Source organism: Camelus bactrianus, chromosome 11 (assembly GCF_048773025.1).
Source record: "Camelus bactrianus isolate YW-2024 breed Bactrian camel chromosome 11, ASM4877302v1, whole genome shotgun sequence".
Taxonomy (NCBI): Eukaryota; Metazoa; Chordata; class Mammalia; order Artiodactyla; family Camelidae; genus Camelus; species Camelus bactrianus.
Genome location: NC_133549.1, coordinates 26,977,074 through 27,001,771, shown reverse-complemented (window position 1 = coordinate 27,001,771; position 24,698 = coordinate 26,977,074). Strand labels below are relative to the sequence as shown.

Below are 24,698 nucleotides of genomic sequence, written 5' to 3'. Positions count from 1 at the left end.
TCAGCCATAAATAAAAATGACGTTCTGATACATGCTACAGCTTGAGAAGTTTATGCTAAGCGAAAGAAGCCAGGCATAAGAAGCCACATACTGTGTGATTCTTACATGAAATGTCTAGAGCAGGCAAATTCATCACTACAGAAAGTAAATTAGAGCTTACCAGGGCCCCGTGGGAGGGAGTGATGGGGAGTTATTGCTTAATGGGTATAGAGTTTCTATTTGGGATGATGAAAAAATTTTGGAAAAAGATGTGATAGTTGAGATTATGAATGCAATTAATGCTGCTGAGCTGTCCACTGGCAAATGGTTAAAATGGCAGTTTTCCTGTTCGTGGTCTGTTTTTACCACAATAAAACAAAGAGAAAGGACAACAAAAAAGGGTGATGGTGAGATATAACCCCAGTCTGTCTGACTCTGTAACTGTGATCTTTCTCTTCCGCTGTGTTGTCGTCTCAAAAGTTGACCAAAGACAAAACTCCTCCTGCATCAGCTTCCCAGCTGCTGCACAAACAAGCGAGTCTGGGAGGGCAGGTGGGCTGTAGGCTGTGCACCCTGGCTGGTCCCTCCCAAGCCCTGTCCAGCTGCAGCTGCTGGCCCTGAATCTGGGCACCTCCTTCCACTTTACACGGTGTTAACATTTTCTCATGTCACAGTCTTCCCGCACAGCATTTTTAATGGGTGTGTGATTGTCCTTCAGGTAGACACATTTATTTCTCTCCCCCAACCTTACCTGCAAAACACATCCTCTTTGCCTGCAGCCTGATGCCTTTGGGTTCCTCTTGACTCCTTGCGGCTGGTGTGCCAGCCGGGGCTCCTCCCAGCAGGCCAGAGCATGCCTGCCTGGTCCCTCTTCCTTTCTTGTGACCTTCCAGGTCAGAAAGTTGGATGTTCCCTTGATACCACTGGAGCCTGCTTTGCCTTGGACCCTTAATCCTTTGTGGTGTATCGTATTTCCTGCCCAGAATTCCTCTTTTTAGAGTGGCTGGAGACACAGAAATCAGCCACAGGCTTCCTGAGGACAATCTGCCCTGCCCCCAGCATTGCCCTGGATGGGCAGTGACGCTGCTCTCCATGTGGCCTGACAGGCCCTCCCTGTCCATGGGCCTTGGGCAGAGAAATGACATCGTGTGGGGAATTTCAATTGAATTCCCTCGATCTTAGGAAATTTCTGCCCTTCCTTTACTCCCGAGCCACATGGAATGAAATCTTCACTGGAGAAAAAGCTTTCAGGGCCAAGATATTTCTAACACAGTTGCAAACTGAAGCCGGTCTGGAGGGAGGGTGTTCTGGAAGATGGAAAGTTGGCTTTCCTTGCCCTCGCCTCTCACACACAAGGAGTGAGATGTTCCCGGGTGTGAGCGTCCTGCACCCCAGCCCCTTTGGACTGGAGCTCTACTTGTGAGTTACCTTCACTTGGCCCTGACCCAGAGCAGAGCTGGCCAGATTCAAACCACTCACCAGGAAAAAATCCCACTTCTCTGGATCCTGAGAGCAGATCTCAGCCTGTGTAAACGGCGAGTCATCTCCCATCTCACACTCTGGGCCCACAGGTCTTGACCGGGGATTATCGAATTGACAGAGCCCGGCTGGCCTCTCACTCCACATCCAGGCACGTTTCGTTTTGTTAATTACCCTTTTTCGCTTTTGACGTAAAAAGTCAAGGTCTGGGTCAGGGCCACTTGTGTATGTTCCTTTCTTTCTCATTAGAGTTGCCCAGCTCTCAGGGCCTCTGGCTAAATTCTGCCTGTGTTTAAAAATGTCCTCTCTCACTTCCTGACCCCTAAAAATCCTTCATCCTGATTTCTGCGAAGCCACTTGAACAGCAAAGGAAATAAGGGACAAGACCTTTTAAGTCCCAATCTGCTTTTCCCTTCTTGGAGGTTTGTGGCTGTTTCTCAAGGGCTGTGTTTCTTCACTTTGCCGACCCAGGGAATGTGGCACTTTGTGACCTGGGGTGGCCAGGTCAGCAGGGGCACTGTTGGAAGGGGCTGAATCCTGCTGCAGTGGCAGGCTTGCCCAGAGCACTTCCTGGCCACAAGGCCCCTCTCCCAGCTGGTGGTCTTCATAAGCCTGCTGTCTGTTTAGAGTCCTCAGAGGCAGTCCCACCATCTTAAATTTACCCAGAAAAGCGTCAATTTAGCCACAGGGAAAAAATGATGCTTTTCAAGCCCTGGTCTTCTCAGAATACTTCCCCTGGTACAGATACCAGGAGAGGAAGGGAGGAAGAGTGCTCCTCATTGCCTGGCCAGACCTCCTTCATCCTTTGTGCCTTGATCAGACCTGACCTCAGCCATGAGGCCACCTCTTTGAACTTTCCCTCCTAGGGGCTGAGAGGCTGCACTGCACTCGTCCACCCTCAGTCCCCACCTGTCTCGAACTCCTGCCGTTGGCCAAGTGAATCAGTTTATGAGGTCCTTGAGGTGGAGCTCAACACCTGGCACAGAACGGACACTCAAGGAGCCTGCTGGAGCTGATGGGCTGCATCAGCTTGGACCCCAGCTAAGAAGCAGAGGGCTCCTTGCTTTCTGACTGGTCTCAGCAATAGCACCATCTCTAGCTTGGCTTGCAAAGACCACTCCCATCCCCTGCCATGCCATCCTGGCCTGACGGAGTAACCAGCTATCCCCAGGGTTGCCCCCAAATTGGTGTAAGAGATGGTTGCCCAAACGCCTAAGGAGATTGCCGGGGTGGTTGTGTGGGTCTGTGTCGTATGGAACTGGGGGCCGTACACAGGTTGCCGGGCTGCTTCCCAGCACGGTGTCAGGGAGTTGGCCTTCCTCGCCTTCTCCAACCACGGGAAGCCCCAGAGAGCCTGGTGAGCCCCTTGGACTCAGGGTCTTTGCTGTTCATTGCAGAGAGATAAAGGTGCAGCTCAGGCCATCTTCCTGGGGGCTTGGTGGCAGTCAGGCAGGAGGTGGAGTGCTGGGAGTCCCTCTGGAGAAGGCCCCTTCCAGACTGAGTGCCGTCTGTCAGAGACAAGGGGAGATCCAGGTTCTGTGTGGGCTGCAGCTTAAATAACATGGGAAAGAACAGAACATGAGGTACAAGAGTGACTGCTTCCTGAGAATGAAAAGAAATCACAACCCATCCCTGGAGCCTTGGAGATTCGGTCCTGTTCATCTGAGTTCTCCATCTACCAGAGGTGCTTATGTGTGAGTGCTTCCTCTCCCACCTAGAACACTCTGTAGCTCCCGAGACTGCAAGTAAAGGGCCCCAAAACTTGGGCTTCCTCTGCTTCAGGGTGAAATGCTTCTGACTGGAGGCCCTGATGGGAAAGGTGGGCACCCCTTCCCCCAGAACTTGAGAGGCACCATGAGAATTGTCATTTTCCCAGCTTCTACCCCCAAGGACCTCTTGCCACCAGCTGCCTGTCCAGCATGGGTCTCTGCCCAGTGGGGCTGCATCTGGCATGGTGCTCAGGGCACATGGTCCCATGCTGGCCACGTGGACCCTCAGAGAGGACTTGGTGTTTTGGCCAAGAGCCACAGGATGTAGCCATCAGGCCCAGAGTAGAAGGAGCCATGGCCTCACCGCCCTTTGCTCACGAGCGCTTGGCTGGAGTGATTCACTTTTCCCCAATGACCAAGATAACAAAACCCCGCTTTTCCTTTTGGTTCTGTCCTTGTCTGGGGCTCGTGGATTGTGCCTGCTGCCTGGAAGAGGAGCCACTCCAGATGGACCCAAACTGCGTGGTTGTGGCTTTTCCACATGGCACTGAAGGTTTTGATTAAAAAGGTGGAAGAGTGGTGCTTTTCCTTCCTGTCAGCCAGACCTTAAATCAACCTCGGAGTGAGGAAGCGCTGTCCAAGGCTGCCGTTCAGTAAACGCTCTCCTTTGTCTGCTGGCTGTGACTGAACAAGCAGGCTTAATTTCCAGTCAGGATTTGGGGTTGGAATGAGCCCCCCGTTGCCCTCCTCTTGCCCATCCTGCTTTCTTCACCCAGTTCCTGCCCCCAGGGTCAGGCGGGCTGGGCTGAGTTAGTTTACAGAACTCGGAATCAGCCAACTTGAGTTCAGGGAGAGGAAAGCAAGGGGCGGGGAAGCCTGTGGAGGGTCCTCCTCCCTCCCTGGCCCAACTCCTGATTTTACAGATGGCGAATTCGTCTGGATTCTTGGCGGCAAGTGGCAGGTACTTAATTCCCAGTTGCCCAAACAAAGGAGGAATTTATCGGAAGGGTGGGGGAAATGATGGAATGAAACCGTGAGAGAGACACGGCTGTTCATGGGCTGAGGAACCCCTGGCACCAGGATGCTTCTCCCAAGGCAGCTCCAGATTCTACCCCAAGCCTCCAGCCCACAGCTTCTGCCTGAGACGGGCACTCCAACTTGTTGTAACTAAGAAGATCCCAAAGAACGCTGATCGGCCCAGCTGTCCTGAAGACCTCACGAAGGTACTTCTGATGGGAAGACCCTCCCCCTTTCTCCACCACCCTTTCCCCTGCTGTGAAAGCGCTTGTGCACATACATTTGTTCAACAAATATGTTGAGCACCTACTGTGTGCCTGGAACATCGCCAGTTCACTTTAGCAAAGCGGAGTAGAGAGATTACAGGTTTTGGAGCCAGGCAGGCCTGGGTTTGAATCTGTTTACTCACTATTCTGTCTACGAGCATGCACAGAGTACCAGCTGCTCACCAAGCACTGTGCTGGATTCCCATGAGACAGGAATGAACAACATTCCTGCCCCTCAAAGAGCTCCCCAGGGCTCAGTGTCCATATCTGTGCCCCACGTATGGCATCGTTCTGGGGAGCAACAGAAGTGTGAATTGGTGGGAAAACTAGTCAAGGGACCAGTGATTGTCAGCTGGTCCCCTCCCAAGCGCCCGCAATGCCTCTGGCCCTGGCTCCTACTGGAGGCCTGGTTCCCACCCCTGCCCCTGCCCACAGCCAGGCCTGGTGGCTCAGGGTGCAGAGCTTCCCACAGCTGACGCAGATCCCCTTGGGAAGTGTCAAGGGGCAGCCAGGGTACGGCTGTGGGAGTGCCCCTCCCCATTCCTGTCCTGGAGGAGAAATGGGGTGGACCCCCAGGAAACAGCTGCCTCCACCCTATGGGCAGGACCGGCAACCCTGCAGGTAGCCCCTTGTTTGGAAGGAAGGGGACCCCCTGGAACCCCTTTCTTCTAGAGTCTCTTGCCTCTTTCCTGCTCAGCTTTTCCTGAAAGCCGAGTCTGTCCACATTGAGAAATTGCAAATGGTTTACATGGGGAATGTCAGCTGCCCACATATGAAAATATACACATCATTAAGCCCTAAGTGCTTGCGTCTGGAGATAGAGCGGACAGTCTCCTGGGCTGACCTTTTGTTCACTGATGAAACTGCTGCTAATGAGTGCGGAGCTCCTTGGAGGGATGTTTTCATATATTGAAGCGAAGCATATGTTGGCCATTAGCCTGTGTGTGCGGGGGGGTGTGTGTGTGTGGTGCGTACGACAGGGCTATGCAAGTGGCCCTTGCCAAAATGTGCAGAGTCCACTGCACCTCGTTGTCCAGTCCCCACAGGCCTCCACAGAGGGCTTGCTCTTCAAGGCCAAAGTCACATCCTCCTCACACTATTCGAGAGAGACTGTGGCATCCTTGGAGGATCTGATACTGCTTAGGGATAAGACTCTGACCGGATTGCCTGGATTTGAATCCTGTCCCTGCTCCCATGCTAGCTGTGTGATCTTAGGCAAGTTACTTAACTTCTCTGAGCCAATTTCGGCATCTGTAAGATGGAGATAATAGTAATAACACCTACTTTGAGAGGATTGAAAAAGCCCCATGTAAAGTTCCTAGGACTTAATATGTATTAGGTGCTCAAGAAGCAATGGTGATGACAATTGTCCCTGGGACGTCGCATGGGGTGGAAGGTCCTGCCTGCTCATCTTGGATGCAGTTGTATTGGAAACAGGCCCTGAAGACTAGGTAGGATTTGGACGTACCATGAGAGGGCAGGAGGAGCTCCTTCCAAGGGGATAGCAAAGGCCCAGCAGCTGGAAAGCCGGAGCTCAGCCGGGACGCAGCCAGTGTGAGGCCAGAGCACCAGTGAGCGGACGGCATGTTGCGGAAGCAGGTTGAGAAGGACATTTGGGGCCAGGGCCGAGAAGGCACCGGACTCGGTCCTTTTGCAGTAGAGCTGTGTGGTGTGGAAAAACTCCCCAGGGGGCCATCATGTCAACTTAAGAACAAGTGGTAGCTGTGAGGGGCCTACTGGTTAGTTCAGGTGAGAGAGGAGAATTCTCCAGACCAGGGCAGCAGGGATGGAGAGGAGGGCTTGGGTGGGTGAGATACCAGGGCTGAGGTTGTGCCTGTTGTGGGCGCCTGTTCCCATCTGACAAGCTGGTTTGGAGTGGGGCCGATGAGGCCAAGGCCATGTCCTTCCCCCAGATCTGGCTTAGGACACCTGGTTCAGAGCCTGTGCAGCTTAGATCCATGCCCCAAACTCTGGCGTCTCTTCTCTCTGCTCCCCATCTGTGCCACAAGTGGGTGGAATCGGTTGGTTCTGAGGGTCTTCCCATGGGAGCCTCCTGTCTTCTTTTCCTCCTCATGCTCCTTCTCAGGTCTCGACTCTCTGAACAATCATAGGGCATGTTTCCAGGAGGCTCTGAGGGTGACAGCAGAGGCGCTCACTTCAGGAGTGTTGGCAGCTATGAGGAGGTGTGGGAGGTGATTCCGAGAGCCTTTCATGTCCCAACCGTGCTTCCATCCCCGGGCACTTAAAAGGACACCAGACACATACAGTGGGTCCCATCTCTACTCTGACATCTGGACACAAGGGACTTGGAAGCCAGGAGATGCTCCGGGAACATGGTCCTCAGACATGCAGAGTTTCTCTCTGATGCGGGAAATGAAGTTCCTTCCTCCTGCTGGTCACCATGGTGCAGAGGGAGGCAGCAGTGCCCAGGGGAGCAGGAGCGGTGCCCGGGGCAACTGACGCCAGCGGTCCCCGTGATGCCACTCTCAGGGAGGATGAACAGCAGTCAGTGAGAACCAGCCTCACGAGACAGGATCGTGTCAGCTGTCCCCACTTATTTAACATTATCTGGGCGAGCCCTCCTCACTCTGAGCAGCACCCCCACCTGCTCCCGGCCTGCTCCAGCCTCCAGGCCTTTGCCTGCGCGGTCCCCCTCCCCCCCTCTTTCAAGGTCCAGCTCCTGTCTTTCCTCTCCCAGGCTCCCTCCCAAACCGATCTCTCATTTTTTCCCCCTCGACTGTTATTGCAGAGGTCGCCCTCCTCAGGTCTGGGATGAATCACTAGGTAATTATTTCAGGTGTGCCACCTGGCTTCCCTACTCTTGAGTCCCAGCGGCTGGTCTCCTTAGGGTGTCTGCAAGCAAAGCCCCGCAGCAAGGGGCTCAATAGTGCCACCTTGTGGACTGGGGGCTGGCCTGGCGGAGGCTGAGCGACCTGGCCCACAGAGGCGGAGCTGGGGTTGGGGCTTCCACCCTCCCACTGGAAGTCCCTGAGGGAGGCAGAGCCTTGGGTGTGGTGGGTGATCAGTCAGCACTGGCTTCCTGGATTGAGTGCTCAGTTAAGCACCTACGGGGAGGGGAGGTGGCAAGCCCAGGCCAAGCCCATGCCTGCCCCCACCGACGTCCCTCCCTCTCTAGCCTGGAATGCCCCAGGCAATTTCTGTTAGCCCACAAATCACTCCAAACCCAGCACACGCTCCCTCTTAATTCATTGCTCTACAAATGCAGCTTCAGGACAAGTCCCTAGCTCTTCTAACCAACCAGACCCACCCATGACCCCTGCCAACCCCCAGCTGCCTTTTCTTTGGAAATCCCACAACCGCCAGTGCACTGAGTCAGTACTGGTCATCAGTGCCTTCCATGCCCGACTGTTGCAGGTTTCCACGTTGACGGAGCAGAGGATGGTCCAGGCTAGGCAGCACGTTGAAGTTTAGGGTCACAGGCAGTGGGGCAGCACGAGGGCACTGAGAACTTCACAGGCAGACGGGGACAAAAGGGAGGAGAGGGGCTCAGAGGTGTGAAATTATGAAGCCCACTGGGTCCCTACATCCATTTCACTGGCCTGCCCCACTCACGTCCAAAGCAACATGAAGGGCTCTTCTCAGTGCACTGTGGTGCCCAGAAAAACACCCAAGCAGCCTTCACATCTTGCTGCCTGAGAGGTACATTCTGGTTAACACACAGCAGGATGCCCAGAACCTGTGGCGTAAGCATCGGGGACAGCGGAGAGAGAGTCTGGCCTTAGCGGGGTTGGAGGTACAAAGGAGCAAGTACTCTGAGAGGGATGCCGAGGGGGTCCAGCCCAGTGTGCCCATGCTGCGCCCACCCTCTCTGGGCTTGCTGGCTGCCTGGCCCCATCCAAGTGCAGCCCCAAGGTCTTCTGGTACCAGATTCAAGGTCAGTTTCACGTTCCATAGGAAGAGGTGGAGGGGGCTTTTATCCAGAGGCACAGACCCACAGAGAGTGGATAAAGCACCCCGAGCTTTTAATTCCACCTCTGTCCACCTGCCTCGCCCCCGCCAACCTCGAGGGGGAAGAAATGGGGAGGAGTCTTAGCCAAAGAGGAGAGGGAAGTGCATTCTCTTGCTCCACTTGGGACTTCAGGGCAGGACAGGTGGCCTTGAGGCCTACAGCTCCTCAGGGATCCAAGTCCTTTCTCATCAGGCCAGAGGGGAGTGAGCCCTGTGCTCAGGCTGTGTCCCCGAGGCATGTCTTGCTGTTTTAAGCTGTCCTGGAGTTGGCCATGGGGCCCTCCTTAAGGGCAGCTGAGGCTCATCCTGACTGTCATCAGAGTGAACTTCCTGGCAGGGCCCGGGAGACTGGTCACATCGAGTTGGCCAGCCCGCTGGTTTCAGCTGCCGAAGACCATCAGGAGGCCAAGCATTCATTGCGGGGCCTCCAGCAGAGACACCGTGTCTGCAGTCCTTCCTCCAGTCCTCCAAATCCACACTGCCCACCACACATTTCCAAGGAACCTTGGTGCCTAAATCCATGTTGTTGTGTTAAAGTTAGGGCCTGCGGGCTAGAGCTACTTGAGACCATCTGGTGACCAAAGAAATCAAGCATCTCTTCAAACCACAGCTGGCTTGAGGGCGTCCCAGGCCCCAAGGGGAATTTTACCAGTGACCCCCACCAACACCCCTTCTCCTGGCTGCTTTCAGCCCTGTAAATATCTCAGGGCCTTGAGCTCTTTTCTGTTTGGTCAGAAATTAGGACGAAGTCTTTGATGTGGAGGAAAATGACCCCAGTCCTTCCTCCCCATCCTGACCCTCAGCTTCATCCCAGAAGGACAGTCCCTGTTGGAAAGGGCCAGGGCACTGCCAGCCATAGCTCCCTGGCATTCCTGAGCCTGCGGTGCATTGAGGGTGGCATTCCTGTCCAGAGCCCACCTGGCCTGTGGGGTACACCCCTCCCTTGCCCAGCCTGCCTCACAGGCCTCCTGGGACCAGAGGGATTAACTTCCTGGAAAGAGATCTGAGACTGTGTGGAATCTTCCTGCCTTCAAGCCGCAGAGGATGGACTGTGGTTACTGGGACCCCAGCGCTTTCCAAGTGTCTGAGGGCCCTTTTTCTTACGTGACACGTCGGACCTTGCATGTGGGCTGGGGAGAGCCTTCTCCATGGGTCTCTTTTGGAATCAACTTCTCTGAACTGGAGGGGAAGGATCAACACACTCTGATTCCCAAGAAATGGCCCAAGGCAGAGGTCGGACTGGAGCTTGGGGCCTCTTCCACAACAGTGAGCATCTTTTCTGCAAAAGGAGCAACCGTTGCTCCAGAAGCCTACGGTCTGCTGGTTGCACTTCTGCTGTCTCATTTCTCAAGTCTGTAGTGTGGAGAGGGAGGGACAGTCCAGGGCAGTGTAGGATGGAAGGTGGGATGGAGCTGCTGCCACCCAGGACTGGCAACAGCAGACCTGGGGGGACATGCTCTGAGTCTGCGGTGTCGTGTAATGGGCTTTGCCTGCACTTGGGGGAGCGGGCGGCATTTGCTGGTACAGCAGCTGCCCCTGCCCCAACACACACCTGAGGGCTCCCCCACACAGGGTCAAGGGGCTCATCAGGCCCTACTCGGGAGGGAGGCCCTGAGGGCAGAGGAAAGCCTGCAGAGAGGACAGGAGCGGGCCTGGAAGAGAAACAAAGAAGGAAGGAACTCAGGGATGTGGACATTCAGAACGGTGGGGAGATTTCATTCACCAGGGCCATGCCAGGTTGCTGTGGGCGCCCCCTCCACCCCCAGAACTGAACCCCCACAGACACTACCCAGTGGTCTTAGCAGAGAACCCATTGTCATGTTTCAGTAGCTGGAGAAAGCCAGCCTTTCAGATTTCAGCATCTTTGGGGGGAAAAGATGTGTCTACATCCCGTCTTTCAGAGCCCACTCCCAGCAATTTTCTCAATTATCCCTGTAATTTATTAGAAACCCACCTCAAAGCCCAGCTGGTGAGTAAACAGCTGGCGGAGGGCGAATGTGGAAGGGGAGGGGAATGGGTGGGAGGGCTCCTCTGGCTTCCCAGAGGGGACTGCTGCTCCTGGGTAGGACCAGACACTCTTGGAATTGTCCCTTCAGACTTGAAGTTCTCAGGCCAGGCTGCTTAACTGGAAGGAGGACAAAGTGATCGTGGTGACATTTACTGTACACTTTCTGCCACGTGCCAGGATCTGGGCTGAACGCTTGACCTGAAGTTTTCTTTGGTTCGTTCCCGGAGAAACTGATTCAAGATCATCCTCCTGACAGCCGTGAGGCTGTGCCACAACCGGGGCCCCCCAGCTCCAAGCTGCAGATGTGGGATTGGAACCCAGATCTGCCGAGGTTCTGCCCACCTCGCAACCCTCCCCTCGCTGCTGTGCCCTCCCCAAGCTGCCCCTTTAACCATCCAGATCCTTTCACTCATGACCTCGCAGCAGGGCGGGGTCCATCTCACATCCGCCCCCCTCCCCGCCGCCGTGGCTAAGGGACTGCGGCCGCCCAGAGGGGCTCCTTACACGGTGAGCACTCACACACCTCACTCGGATCTGATGTCGTGATCCGTGTTCTGCAGATGAGGACAGCAGGGCTCAGAGGAGCCATGTGACCTGATGAGGTCACACACGCTGTCAGTGGCAGAGCCAGAAATCTGATCCTAAGTCCAGGCTGGTTCACCACCTTCCAGCCCGGCCCCCTGCCTGCACCACCCACCACGGTGCCCGGGCCCAGGACCAGGTGTGGACGGGCGGGACACCCGCGTCCACCCAGCCGCCTGCCCCTCCGTCACTGACGCCTCCTCTTCTCTTCCTCCCTCCAGTCCCCGGTTTTCATCGCCCAAGTTGGTCAGGACCTGGTCTCCCAGACAGAGGAGAAGCTCCTTCAGAAGCCCTGCAAAGAACTCTTCGCTGCCTGTGTGCAGTAAGTGCTCCGGCCGCCCGGCCTCCCCACTGTCCTTCCCTCTCCGGGGTGTCAGGCCCCTCAGCCTCCTCTCAGGCCGCCACTCAGTCACCTGAAAAGGGGCTGCCTCTCGCCGCCACTGGAGATCTGGGCACCTGGGGCATGTCTTCAGTGCCTGGGGGCTCCAGCCAAGGCACCCTGCTGCTTGTCTACTTATGAAGAGACAAGCTGCCAGGGTGCCGTGTCCAGAGAGAGCATCTGCTTCAGATGGTGTTGAAAGCCAGTGCCTTTCCAGGCTGTTGAGACAGAGGAATGTGCAAAAATCCCTCCTGGGTCACACCCCACCACCTCCCACCACACCCATCACCTCCCACCACCTCACTGCGGGCTGTACAGAGACCCTAATGGGACGAGAGACCAGTTCATGGGGGCGGTGCCAGCCAAGCACCAACGAAGCCCCGTCACCCCGCATGCACACGCCACAAAGGCGTAACTAGGCTCACACACGCTCCTGCACCCACTTGTACCCTCCTCGTGAGCTGCCATGCGCGCGCACACACATCCATACGCACCGAGATGGCAGCTGGCTTGAGTCTGGGGGCTCTTTGTGCACCCTTGTTCCAACTTTGCACCATAGACATTAATTGAGCGCCTGCTGAGTGCTTGACACTCTGCTGTGTGGGGGATGCCTTGTGAGCAAGAACCCAGTCCTGCTTTCATGGCTTAGCGCCACCTCCCGTGCATGGTGAGAATAGCTGGGACGTTCAGGGATGGCCAACTTGGGGCCCAGCCCTATGACAGGTGCAGAAGAGAGACCACTGTGAGCAGAAACAAACCTGGTTGCTGCCCTCTTGGAGGTGGCCGAGGGTCACCTCTGACAGTGGGTGAGGTCCCTGGGCTGTCCCCCTGACCCTGAGGGAGGGGCCCTCCTGGCCCCCACGCCAGCCCCTGTTCTCAGGTTTGGCAGGACATGCCTCCACTCTGTGTGTCCCGTCCCTTCCCCAGGTCCCAAATGCCAGGGCTAGATGGGTCAGCATGTCCACTCTTTAAAGGGGAGAAGTCCATCCCTGCCTACAGCCAATTTCAGAACCCTCCAGGGCCTGGCCCGCAGCAGGTGGCCAATGAATTCTGCCGCAGGGATGAAAACCTCACTGGTCTCTGATCAGATCTGGAGCCTGCACCCCTCTGCCCCTTCTCAAGACACTACCCTCTCAGAGTCCCAATCCTCCCTGCACATAATTAAATATTCCTCTGTTTTCATCTCAGCTCCTGTTCCTTCTTTGGAGAGATCTCCCTGACCCCCAACCCTGGGACCTCACTTACCCCTAATTCGTGATAACATGTTCCTGGGGTCGTTTGTTTGGTTGTTATTTACCTTCCGTGTCCCCCATCCCAGCGCCAACATGCTCCCCGCTGTATCCCAGAGCCTAGAGCAATGCCCATGGCAGGTGCTCACTAAATCTTTGCCGGATCAGTCAATCTCAAACAGCCTTTGTAGAATGATGTGACCTCTGGCCACCCCTGCTGCTTCCATTGGAGGCCCCTGTGTGTTTGCATTTCCAAAGACTGGAAATGGATGAGGCCGGGCTGTAACCTGCTGAATATGGTTCTGCCCGTCTGCTTCAAGATCAGGACTGTAAAATGTTCGTGTGTTTGTTCCCTCTGAGCCAGATCTGTCCACGACTACCTGAGGGGAGAACCCTTCCACAAGTACCTGGACAGCATGTATTTTGATCGCTTTCTGCAGTGGAAGTGGTTGGAAAGGTGAGTGCTCCCCAGCACACCCCACTCACAAGTGTGTGCCAATGTGTGTTGGCGGGGCGGGTGTAAGTTTTTCACCTGAGAAGTCATATAGAAATCAGTCGCCTCCCATGGGCCATGGTTCAAATAAAATTAAGCATTCTCCCTCTTTTAATTAAGTTCTTATTCTTCTTTAGAAATGCTGTATGCTTATTAACGCTCACACACACACACACACTCATGCACACACACACACACACACACACACACACTCATGCACACACACACTCAGCATCTGGTTCTTACTTTTCTGGCTCACTGTCTTTGGAAATTCTTTCTCTGCCAGCAAATAAGGAATGGCCACGTTCTTAGAAAGATTTGCGCATCTCCCGTGTAACCCAGCCCCTAATGATGGACATGGAGGTTGCTCTCAATTTTGTGTGCAACCTTCCCTAAGTAATGAACAACTCTGTACACATACCTTTATGTACTTTTGCAGATACAAACATAGAAATTCCTAGCAGAGGAATGTCAGGGGCACGGGTTCTAAACTGGCAGGGACTGCCAGATTGCCCTCCCAAACAGCTGCCCGCATTCCCAGTCCTGCCAGCGCCAGCGCGCCTGCTTCTCCTCAGCTTCATCAACACTGTTCTTGGTGTGTGAGAGCCAGGTTTCCTTCTTGTTTATCTTTTCATCTCTCATCATAAGTGAGACCGGGTGTCTTTTCATTTGTTTTATTTGCCACCTTATTCTCTGCAAAGTGCTCTCACGCGCATGGCGGGGACGTGGCGGGGCAGAGGTGGCCTCCCTGTGACTGATGAGGAGAGACAGAGAGCACATGGATTGCCGGGTCACCCCGCAGGCATTAGTGCAGCCAAGGAGGGACCCTGGCCCCGGGCCCAGAGCAGTGTTCTGCCCACCACAGCATCCCAGGATTTGCAGGACAGGGCAATGCCTGCATTAAATCTATGCTTGCTAAGCTGGTGAGGTGGGCACATCCCCTCCTGCCGCCCAGGGTTCCTGTGCCCCGGAGGCCTGGCACTCACAGCCACCTGGGCACGCCGTGGTCAGACAGCCAGGAGCCTTCCTGCTCCCGCACGTGTATCTGCACCTGTGTTGGCGAGTCCCCTGCAGACGCTTAGGAAATGAACCTGCAGGACGCGAACTTCATGGCCCCTCCCTGAGAACACACCCTGCCCTGCAGCCAATGGGGGACTTTCCTTTCTACTCTGACCGACAGGGGTGACAGAGCAAGCAGTGGGTGGCCTTCTCTTTTGGCACATGCCTGCCACTGGCCACCTTGCCTGGGCACATCATGGCCCCAGGAGACAGAGAAGCCAAGCATCAGCCACATGGAGCCCACCGCCTGGGCCCGAGTCCTGGCTCTCCCTTTTCCTGGGGGGCCTGGGGAGGGGGCTCCCCTCTCCACACCGTGGTTTCCCCATCTGTGTCGTGGGGTGGGGATGAGATGAGGTAGCCCTGCACACACCTGAATGAAGTCAGCCTTTAGGCCCTGGAAGGTGAACTGCTGAGTGCAGTGGACGTGACGAGTCGTCACCGAGCTCGTCGGCATCACCGCAGCCTGTGATGAGCTCCACGGCTGGTGCTGAAGGGGGTGGCCGACAGCCTGCTGGGGAGGGATTCATCCTGCCCCACCTGCCACCCTGGGGCCCTGGGCCGTGTAACGCACCCCCCTTCCCAGGGTGGCAGCGTGGGCTCAGGACGCTGGTCGTGGGCTCTGCAGCAGGCGGCCTGGACTACTGACCGGCCGTGACCTCGGGCATCTCGTTTCACCTCCTGAAGCCTAAGCATTCTCATCCGCAGAATGAGGACAGTCATAGTCTCACGTCCGGAGGCTGGTGTGAGGATTACACGAGTCCGTGTGCAAGTTGCTTTGAGCAGTGAGGATTGTTACCACAGAGACCCCCCAGCAGGGGCCGGGTCCTTTATCCCTAGAGTTCTATTATTTTTCTGGGTTTTTCTTAGTGGGGAGGTAATTACGTTTATTTATTTGTTTATTATTTATTTACTTATTTATTTAAATAGAGGTACTGGGGGTTGAACCCAGGACCTCATGCATGCTAAACATCCACTCTACCATTGAACTATACCTTCCCCACCCTGTATCCCAGAGTTCTTATAATGACAGGTGACACTCGGCAGCTTGCAAGGAGTCTTTGAATACATATACCTTTTCAATATCTCCATTTTCCTGAAGATGTAAGGCTCAGAGAGGTTGATGGGTTAGCCCTGGGTCACACAGCAAGGGCCTGGCCAGACTGGAACCTGAACCCCAGATCCTCACTCAAATCCTTCACCCTTAGTCCACCCAATACTCCTGTTCCAATGGAATCCTTCAGCTGTGGCCACTGGCTTTCACTTGGCTTGTCAGTACCAAACGCATGAAATGGAGAAGTGGACTTTTCAAATCTGTGTGCTGACTGCAGAGTTAAGCCCTTTTGGGAGCATTAAGCTGTGGCAGCCAGTAGGACAGAACCCTGGCCTAGAAATGCCGTAAATGACTGACAGCACCCCGCCTGCCCCCCTCTTCCTTCTTTCCTTGCTAACAAGATCATGGCCTGTTGGTGCTGTACTGTTGAAATATTAAAGGGATTTTTTTCCCTCCCAAGGTTAACCAAGAAATTCCTCGGAAATTGTATTACACTCATTTCCCCCAGCAGAGGAGCTTTGCGGTAATGTCGACCGACTGTTTGTTCTCCATGTATCGTAAACTATTAGGCCCTGACGCCTTCATGTGGTTTCGAGGGCAGCTGGAGGAAACGCTTCCCAGGGCCGCATGGTGGAGGCAGGCGCATGGCAGGTCTGCTCTCGGCCGGGCTGCTGGTATTGAGATATGGAGTAAGGGGGAGTCCTGCAGAGGGGCAGCCGGGGCCCCGCTTCCCGAAGAAACACCAGAGAAGAGAGAGTGAGTCACAGCGCATGAATCCAAGACAGGTGTGCCAGGGAGTGCCCAGGAGTTTTCAGGGCTGTCCTAGGAGAACAGTGTGTTGCCAAAGCTGTGATTTCCGGTGAAACCCAAACCTTCTAAATGACCCAGCAGCGAGAGAGTTTCCACGGGAGATTCATTCAAGAGTGGCTGGGTGACCAAAGGTTCTCTCTCGAGCTGACCCAGTTCTTTGGCCCACTTCAGTCTTGCTCCAGTCCCCTCCCTCGTCAAGACTCTTGGGGTGGGGTTGGGGGATGCTCAAAAATAGTCCTAGAGATCCAAGAGCCAGTTTTAACATCGTCAAAGCTGCTTGTTCTTACTTATTAATTGACTGATGGGCATTTAGGTTGTTTCCATATCTTGGCTGCAAAGAACATGGCAGTGAAAATATGATAGTGTTTATACAGTGGAATATTACTCGGCCTTCAAAAATAAGGCAATTCTTCCATTTTTGACAATGTGGATGAACCTGGAGGGAAATTATGCTAAGTGAAATAAGCCAGACACAGAAAGACAAATACTGAATGACCTCACTTAAATATGGAATCTAAAATAGTCAGACTCAGAAGCAGAGAGCAGAGTGGTGGTTGCTAGGGTAGAGGGGGGGAATGAAGAAATGGGAGATGTTGGTCATGGGTACAATGTTTCAGTTATGCAGGAAGAATAAATTTTGGGGATCTAAAGTACAGTATGGTGACTACAGTTTACTGTATTATTTTCTTGAGCTTTGCTAAGAAGGTAGATCTTAAGTGTTCTTGAAAGAAAGGAAGAAAGGAAAAAAGGAAAGGAAGGAGGGAATGGTAATTTTGTGAGGTGGTAGAACTTTTTTGTGTGTATATATTTTTACTGAAGTATAGTCAGTTTACAATGTTGTGTCAATTTCTGGTGTACAGCATAATGTTTCAGTCATATATACACATACATGTATTCCTTTCCATACTCTTTTTCATTGTAGGTTAAAATGTTAATTAGCTTGATTGGGGGATCATTTCACAATGTCTACATATATAAAAACATGAAGTTGTACACTCTTTGTCAATTACACCTCACTAAAGCTGAATGAAAGGGGGGGAAACCTGATTTTTCTTAGCCAAACAGGCCAGCGATGAAAAAGCACAAGCTATCTGCAACACTGGGTCCTTGGCTGCAACTAAATTCCATTTATTTATTTATTCCAAGAGTCCCATCCCAGCCTGATGATCAGAGGTTCTGTCTCATTTGACGCTGTAAATGATTTTAGCTAATTAAAATGGGGAGTCGGGAGACAAAGTGATTAGCCGTGAATACTGCTTTTGGCAGACAAGATCTTCTAGTGTTCTTGGGGCTAAAGGGAGAATATAATATGGCCCCCTTGGTGATGGAAAGGCTGGGAACTGATGGTGAAGAAGTACCCAGACTAGACGTGGAAACCAGCAGCCTCTGCCCTGAGGAGGCCAGGTCTTCCCGGGGATCAGCCTGGTGCTATGGGAGCACATCTGCAGGAAGGACTAGCCCCAGGCTCCTGGGGACAGGAGGTGCAGCCATCCTGCTGGGCAGGTGTGGGAGGGCTGCGGTCTCCTTCATGGCCTCCGTGGGACACCGAACCTCTCTGGCTCCTGGCCCCTTCCCTCCCCCTGCACAGAGGACACAGCTTCCTTCTGAGTTTACCCACATGATTTGCATTTGGGAGAGAGAGGGGAACCACAGGGAAAGTGCGGTGCAGCGGCCTCGGCTCACATTCCACATTTGTTGAGCCTCCTGCCCTTGCCTCCCAGCAAGCAAGGACTGCTCACCTCCCAGTGCAAGGCCCAGGGGCGGTGGCCTGCGATTTGAACCCCCAGTCTCAAAGCAAGTCCTTGAGGGTCCTGTCTGCAGCGATGATTGCAGGGGTTCCCCAGGGCCTGGTTTGGAAGACATGGAATTGTGCCTCACCCTGGCTGCTCTCAATACTGTTTATTTCTTCTGGATTCTACTATGAGACCCATGTTGGATTTTTGCTTTTTTGCAGGCAACCGATAACCAAAAACACTTTCAGGCAATACCGAGTACTAGGAAAAGGGGGTTTTGGGGAGGTGAGTGAACATTCACATATTCATGGAAAGTTCCTGTGCTCTTGTCACCTTTTCTGTCCCTTCTGGATTGGCCTAAAGTGTTCTAAGCAGGGCTTCCAAGCAAATGGGTCAGGCATGCGCCCCCTGGTGGAGAGGGAGGGGGAGGTTCAGGGCCTTTGGGAAGGTCCCACGTGTATTATGTGGGAAAGAAGGGTGTCCTGGCAAGGTGGATATTAGAAGGAGGTGGTCTTGGAGCCAGCCTCAGGCAGGGTTCAAGTCTGGAGAGGAGAAATGGGCACTGCTGGTTGTGTCTGGAGGGAGGAAAGAGGGCATGAGGGGCTTAAGCAACCTGGCCCGACCCAGCTGTTAATATGCACTGTTGTACTTAATCTCATCTTCCCAATACGTGAGGCAAGCCTTGTCATTCCCATTTTAGAGATGGGGAAAGCTGACGTTCGGAACGGTTAGGTGACCCAGGCAAGATCACACAGGTAAATAGGGCAGAACTAAGACCAGACTCAAATGCCCTTGTTCCCATTCCTGTCAGGGTTCCCAGGGGCCTCCCATCACTGCCCCCCAAGCCAGCAGCTGGTGCTTGGAAGTCCCCAGTTATCAGTGGCGACATCTGGTTGGAAGCTTGGGACAGAGAAAACCTAGTTGTCTCTGAGAGAGGGACAATCCTTTAGGCCTCGGCCAGCCATCTAAACATTGGTGTACATGGCTGATTCTGCACCTTCAAGGGCTAGGATTTGATAAGGCAGCACCGAAGCCAGGTCTGAAGGGCAGGGCCCTGGGAGCAGTGAGTGCACCCCCGGGCATCATCGGGTGCTGGGGCTGGGAGCCCCCACAGGCCGGGGCATGGCCCGCTCTGGCCCCATCAATTCCCAGCCCCTGAGACACAGCACGCTGGCCTTGAGGGCTCTTCAGGCTGGCCTCATTTCATGTGCCCCATCCCTTGGCTTCTTTCTTGCGCCTCAGGTCTGTGCCTGCCAGGTTCGGGCCACGGGTAAAATGTACGCCTGCAAGCGCTTGGAGAAGAAGAGGATCAAAAAGAGGAAAGGGGAGTCCATGGCTCTGAACGAGAAGCAGATCCTGGAGAAGGTCAACAGTCAGTTTGTGGTGAGTGTCCAGGGCCCAGGGTCGCCCCCTCCTGGTGACCGGGACTTCCATCCCTTGGGAAGGAAGTGGTCCTCCAGGGTGACAGGTCCTCATCCCCCGGGGCGAGGGATGCAGTGAGAGGAGGTGCTGCAGAAAGGTGCTGCCCACCGCTTCCTCCATCACTAGGCACCCGGGGGTCAGCTGTCTGACTGCCCTGTCCCTGGAGCTAGCCTGGCGTCCCTCTGGGCGTGAGACTGAGGCTTCTGTTAACTCCTCAGTGGACAAAAGAAGCCCACGTGGGCCCAGCCAAGGAGCTTTGTTTCCACAGACCCCTGTAGGCTGGTTTCATCACAGTGGAGACCTCAGTGTCAGGGTCCCATCTGTTTATATTCATGTGTCACTCCGTCCAGGCTAGGCTCTGCTGCAGTAACAAATTAACCCAGACAACAGAGGCTGTTCTGTCTCTCAAACAAAAGCCCATCTGATCAGACCACCCTCCTCCATCTTCCAGCTACCCATCCCCCGGGATGTGGGCAGTGAGTGTTGGGGGATTTGCACTGCCTCGGCCGCAGTGACACCCCTCACTTCCACCCACAGTTCTCGGCTGGCGACCAGCCAACTGTAGGGGAGGCTGGGAAACGTGGAGGAGGATGTGGGTATTTGGTCAGCCATCCATGTCTCCACCACTTGTTATGATGATAAATAATGTATGCACAGGTAAAAAGTCAAACAGCACAGACAGGTGCGGAATAAACATAAAAGCCTCCGTTTGAGTAACCATTCCTGACATGATTGATTCATGTACAGGCTTCATTATTTGCAGCCAGTGGGATCTTATTACAAATCTTAGGCTGCAATGTTTTTCCCTTTAACTTGTAGATCTTTTTCTGTAACCAGACCTACAGCTGTGCATCTTTTTTAAAGCTGTGCACCGCTCCCCTGATGCCCAGGGAAGAGACAGGCCATCACCTGTGCGGCCAGTCCCCACGGATAGAAATCATCTCTGGTTTTTAAGCCACCACAACAAACAAGGCTGCCGTGTCCATCCTTGAACATCCCTTTGGCGTATTTCTAGGACGGTATCTGCAGGTTGGGTTCCTGGCAGAGGAATTGCTGCGTCAGAGGGTGTGTGACTTTTCCCCAGTTACACTCCCACTAGCCGCGCATGAGGGTGAGCGATGCCCTCGACCTGGTGCTGGGTCATTCCCTGGAGCCAGGCGGGTTTTATAAGGTGACACTCAGAGGGGGCAGAAGTTTTAACCACCTGACGCATGCACATGCTGTTGTGACATAAAAGCGCAGACGCCGTCCTGTAGAACCCCTGAAAGGGCAGGTGCTGGCCTGCCCCTCCCGGCTTTGCCGCCTCGCCGTGACCCACCGTATCGGATGGAAGGTGTGGGGGCAGCAGCAGGGGCACCCTGAGGCCACCGAGGCGCAGGGGGTGACGTGAAGTTGTTGCAGCTCCCCCACCTTAACCCTCGCCCCAGCATCAGGACCCCAAGGAGGAGGAGGAGGAGCGGACGTGGTTGGGGATGGTCCCCGGGTCCTCACTGCAGGGCTGTCTTGTGCTCTAGGTCAACCTGGCCTACGCCTATGAGACCAAGGACGCGCTGTGCTTGGTCCTGACCATCATGAACGGGGGGGACCTCAAGTTCCACATCTACAACATGGGGAACCCTGGCTTTGAAGAGGAGCGCGCCCTGTTCTACGCAGCTGAGATCCTGTGCGGCTTGGAAGATCTCCACCGAGAGAACATCGTCTACAGGTGAGTGGGCTTGGCTGGGTCCCAGTCTGGGTCTGGGGCTGGGGGAGCACCCTTCCGTGCCCTCCCCGCCTTCCCCGGAGTCGAGGCTCTGTCATTGCCCCTTGAGGCAGAGACTCCCAGCCTGGAAGCAAGTAAGGGAGTGGGGCCCCCTAGGGGTCCCAGGTGTGTGAAGTGATGTTCCCTCAGAGTTGATGAGATTGGGCCACCAGTCCCTTCCCACCAGCACCCGGGGAAGCTCAGGGAAGCCTGGTGACCTGATCTGGGACCAACCAAAGTCAACCAAAAGAAGGACTTTCGTAGAATCACCACCACAAGCAGGCATCAGAACAGACCCCCGTCCCTCCCACACTGCCCAGCTTTATAGGACCAGGCGTCCAGATTCTGTGAGCAGTGGTCTTCAAATTCTGCTCCCAACCCTCCTCGGAGAATTTTGAAAATCTGTGTGCCCTCATAGTTTTTAAGTAGACATCTGAGATAGACTATCAGATGTTAAAATAATGGCTACTGTTGGATATTTTGAAATTGAACTAAAGTGACATCACATTTCTAAAGATATCTAGTGGAATCTAATTGCAGTAGAAAATTGATTTCCACCATCATCCATCTAAAAAAATGCATGAAAACTTTAATGGTGAGGCATTTTCTATCATTTTCTTCTTCACTCCCCCCTGCCCCTACAGAATGTTATTGTAATATAATATATTTTTTTGCATAAAAGTCATTGATGAGCATTCCACTCTGAAATACATGGATATGTGTAAGATTTTTTTTTTAATTTATTTTGACCATAAGGCTCTAAGTGTTAAAGTAATTTCTTCGGTTGAGTTGCCCTTAGAAAAATTATTAGTAGATCCTGCTTCTAATCGGGACCCTGGAGGTTTTACCCCCTGGAGCCGGGCACCAGAGTAACCTTTAGGAGTGAGGAGGAACCTGTTCTTCTTGTGTCAATCGAGGGAAGAGCTACTGAGGAAGGGCATGTGGAGGGGAGACCATAAAGGATGACAGGACATGGCATTATGAAGTTGAGGACCTAGAAATGCATATTTACATGGGGACCCCCAAGCACACACATGCCAGTTGGAAGAGCTTGGTCATGGAGCTCTCGGCAACGATTATCTTGGGAGCCCAAGAAGGATTTGAAAACAAGAAGGAGTGGTCTTGATGAAATGCCCTTCTCGCCACACCGTCTCCGAATTTATGCCTTTGTTTTGTTTTCATTCAAGTGAGAAGAGAGTCAGAAAAATCTCCCTACGGGTTGAAATAAGAATCCTCTGCTTGATTGCTTATCTCTTTAAAAAGAAAAAGCAAAAAAAAAGGCATCCCTCCAAGTTCTGGCCCTTTTAAGGAAGAAGAGGACCACGGTGCCTCCCTGGCCCTGACCACTTGCCGTGGCCTCTCTGTGGGTTTGGGTTCTGTGCCCACCAGCCAGCTGTCTTTCCCACCCGGTGGTGTCCGGTTAATTGAAATGATGGCTTTTGGTCTTATTTGGAATGGTTAACACATCAGAAGCATGCAAATGAGTAACAACAGCAACAGAAGTATTTTGTAATAAGTAACTACATGCAAACACCAGGTATTACTTGGTGAGGTTGCACCACTGGCTTTGGGCACGTGAACCACTCCCCACGATGACAGCTGCCCTCAGTTTAATGAACAAAGCTGGTTGGTTGAGACCCGGCTTCTCCATCCAGATGCCATGTATCATCTGCACAATGGCTGAACTGAGCTGCATACGTGATTCCACTGGTTGTCCTTGAACCCATGGAGAAGCCCGTTTACTAGTAAAACGGGACACTTCTGCTGCCTCTCCCCGCTCCTGGGGGTGGAGAGGCTCCCTTTCTCCTGAGCATAAGCCTGTGGTCAGAGAAAAGAGAGACATTAGTGACAGGAGGAGGCGGGTGCGGCTACAGCTGCGCCTCTGGCTGTGCTTTCTCCCAGGCTGGAGCTCAGCTGGAGTTGGGAAATGTGCCAGGCTGCTGGGGGCCCCACCCTAAAGGGGGTCTTTGTCTTGGGGTCTGTCATTCTCTCCCTTAGAATCCTCTGCCCCAATTCTGCAGCTGGTGCTTTGTCCTCAATAACTTCTCTTCCTTCATTCCCAGGCCCTGCTCTGCCTTCAGGGCGTCCTGGACGTTCCCAGCCCTGGGGTGGGTGGGGGACATCTGTCACCACATCAGCCAGGATTCTCCGCCCCGGGGCTTTCAGTGTGGACAGGTGCCAAGACTGGCCTCTGCCCCACCTCCTTTTCCGTCACCCTCCGGGGCTGGAGAGATACCTGTATCAAACAGCAGCATTTGTTTTAAATTGCTGGAGGGAGAGAAGTTAGCCCCACATTGTCTTGACCCAGAGAGAGGCCAGACCTCCTGAGCCCAGAGGTGGGGAGGAAACCCTCAGGCCTGGCTTGCCCGAGGGGTCCACCCAGACGCTGGTGCGCCCCTGCTGCCCGGAACCCCCACATTCACATGCTGGTGATCTTTCCCTTTCAGAGATTTGAAACCGGAAAATATCCTGTTAGACGATTACGGTAAGTTGGGCGGCCACCCATGGGGCCTCTCCCTGCTCTGGAGCAGAGGTGAGCGTCGCAACCCATAGGGAGCAGAGGCCCTCCCAGCAGAGACTCGGGGACACTGACCCTGGGCCCACGGGAGGGCAGAGGGCACGGGAAAAGCTGCTACTTGGTGAAGAAGCAGTGTGACTCCGCACGGAGACGGGGACAGGGAGACAGAGACAGAGAGCACTGAAGGAGGGGCCCAGAATTCCAGAGACTCTTAACTCCCACGAGCTTCCCTGCACCTCGTCTTCCCTGTCTGTGAAATGGGAACAGTGGGTCCTGCCCTGCCTTCTTGTGAGGGTGGAGGGTGGTGGTGAGGTTCTGATAAGAGGAGAAATTGTTTTATCACTCTAGCCAGCTCTAAGTGTCAGGCATCATGACTTATACCTCACAGTTGTTATTTTCTTGTGTGTGTGTTTGCGAGTGTGTGCACACATGGATACAGGAGCAACGACAGTGACCCCTCACAACAGTTTAGCCCTGCACATCTGACTAGATCTTCCCGTCTCTACAGAGGAGGCAGGGCCGGCATCTCTGTGCCCATTTTACAGATGACAAGACTGAGACTCAGAGGAGCCAACCCACCAAGGTCATGCAGCAATATCAGTAGGGAGACCAGAAACCAGGTCTCCCGCCTAGCATGCCCCGGACACCAGGAAGCCCCAGGCAGAGGGGAGGAAGGGAGGCAGGTCGCTGGTGACCTGGAGAGAGGTTTGAGTATGATGCTCCGTGTGCAAGAGCAGGCAGAGGGCTCAGGGCCCAAGGGGTTCTTGTTCCCTGCTGGTGCCCACCACTGGTCTGTCACCCGATGGCTGGAACCTGCGTGCTCTCTCCCCGATCCCTGCCTTTGTCAGGGGCTGCTGAGCTGGGAGAATCCACGCAGCTCCTGCTTGGTGGTGGTGCCTGGCATTGGGCCTTGCTGAAGTCCAGGCTGGGATGCAGGGCAGTGTTCCTTCCTGCAGGAACAGATAAGGCCATGACCCTGGTGGGTGGGCGGCTGGGAGAGACAGTGCCAGAGTGGGCTCTCAGTGTCACGTCGTCTCGGCCTTTGGAAGTCAGTCCTGGACCTGGAGCTCCAGAGCCACCTCCCCGTCTCTGCTGGGCCCGGGCATCTTCCCTTCTTGTTTCCCCAAAGGGAGAAAACAAACCACCTCCAAAGACCAACAAGGCAGAATAGGGAGTTGCTTCCCAAACTGCCTTACGATTTTTCCCCTTAAGCAAGTTGTTGCAAGATGTCAGAAGAATCTCACATTTTCCCAT

The 24,698-nt window shown here is 54.0% G+C and overlaps 1 protein-coding gene across 5 annotated transcripts in view; it reads left to right on the top strand.

Moving 5' to 3' along the window:
* GRK5 (G protein-coupled receptor kinase 5) overlaps positions 1-24,698 on the top strand; it is a 199,407-nt gene that overhangs the window by 163,602 nt on the left and 11,107 nt on the right. For 3 of the 5 annotated variants that reach the window (XM_010969871.3, XM_045506558.2, XM_045506557.2), the window contains exons 5-10: positions 11,231-11,331; positions 12,982-13,074; positions 17,985-18,048; positions 19,006-19,146; positions 20,700-20,890; positions 23,374-23,411. In XM_010969871.3, the coding sequence (XP_010968173.1) occupies positions 11,231-11,331; positions 12,982-13,074; positions 17,985-18,048; positions 19,006-19,146; positions 20,700-20,890; positions 23,374-23,411 (628 nt within the window). Of the gene's footprint in view, positions 1-4,260; positions 4,391-11,230; positions 11,332-12,981; positions 13,075-17,984; positions 18,049-19,005; positions 19,147-20,699; positions 20,891-23,373; positions 23,412-24,698 lie in introns of those variants that run through there. The other 2 variants (XM_045506560.2, XM_045506559.2) reach the window with 2 other exon arrangements.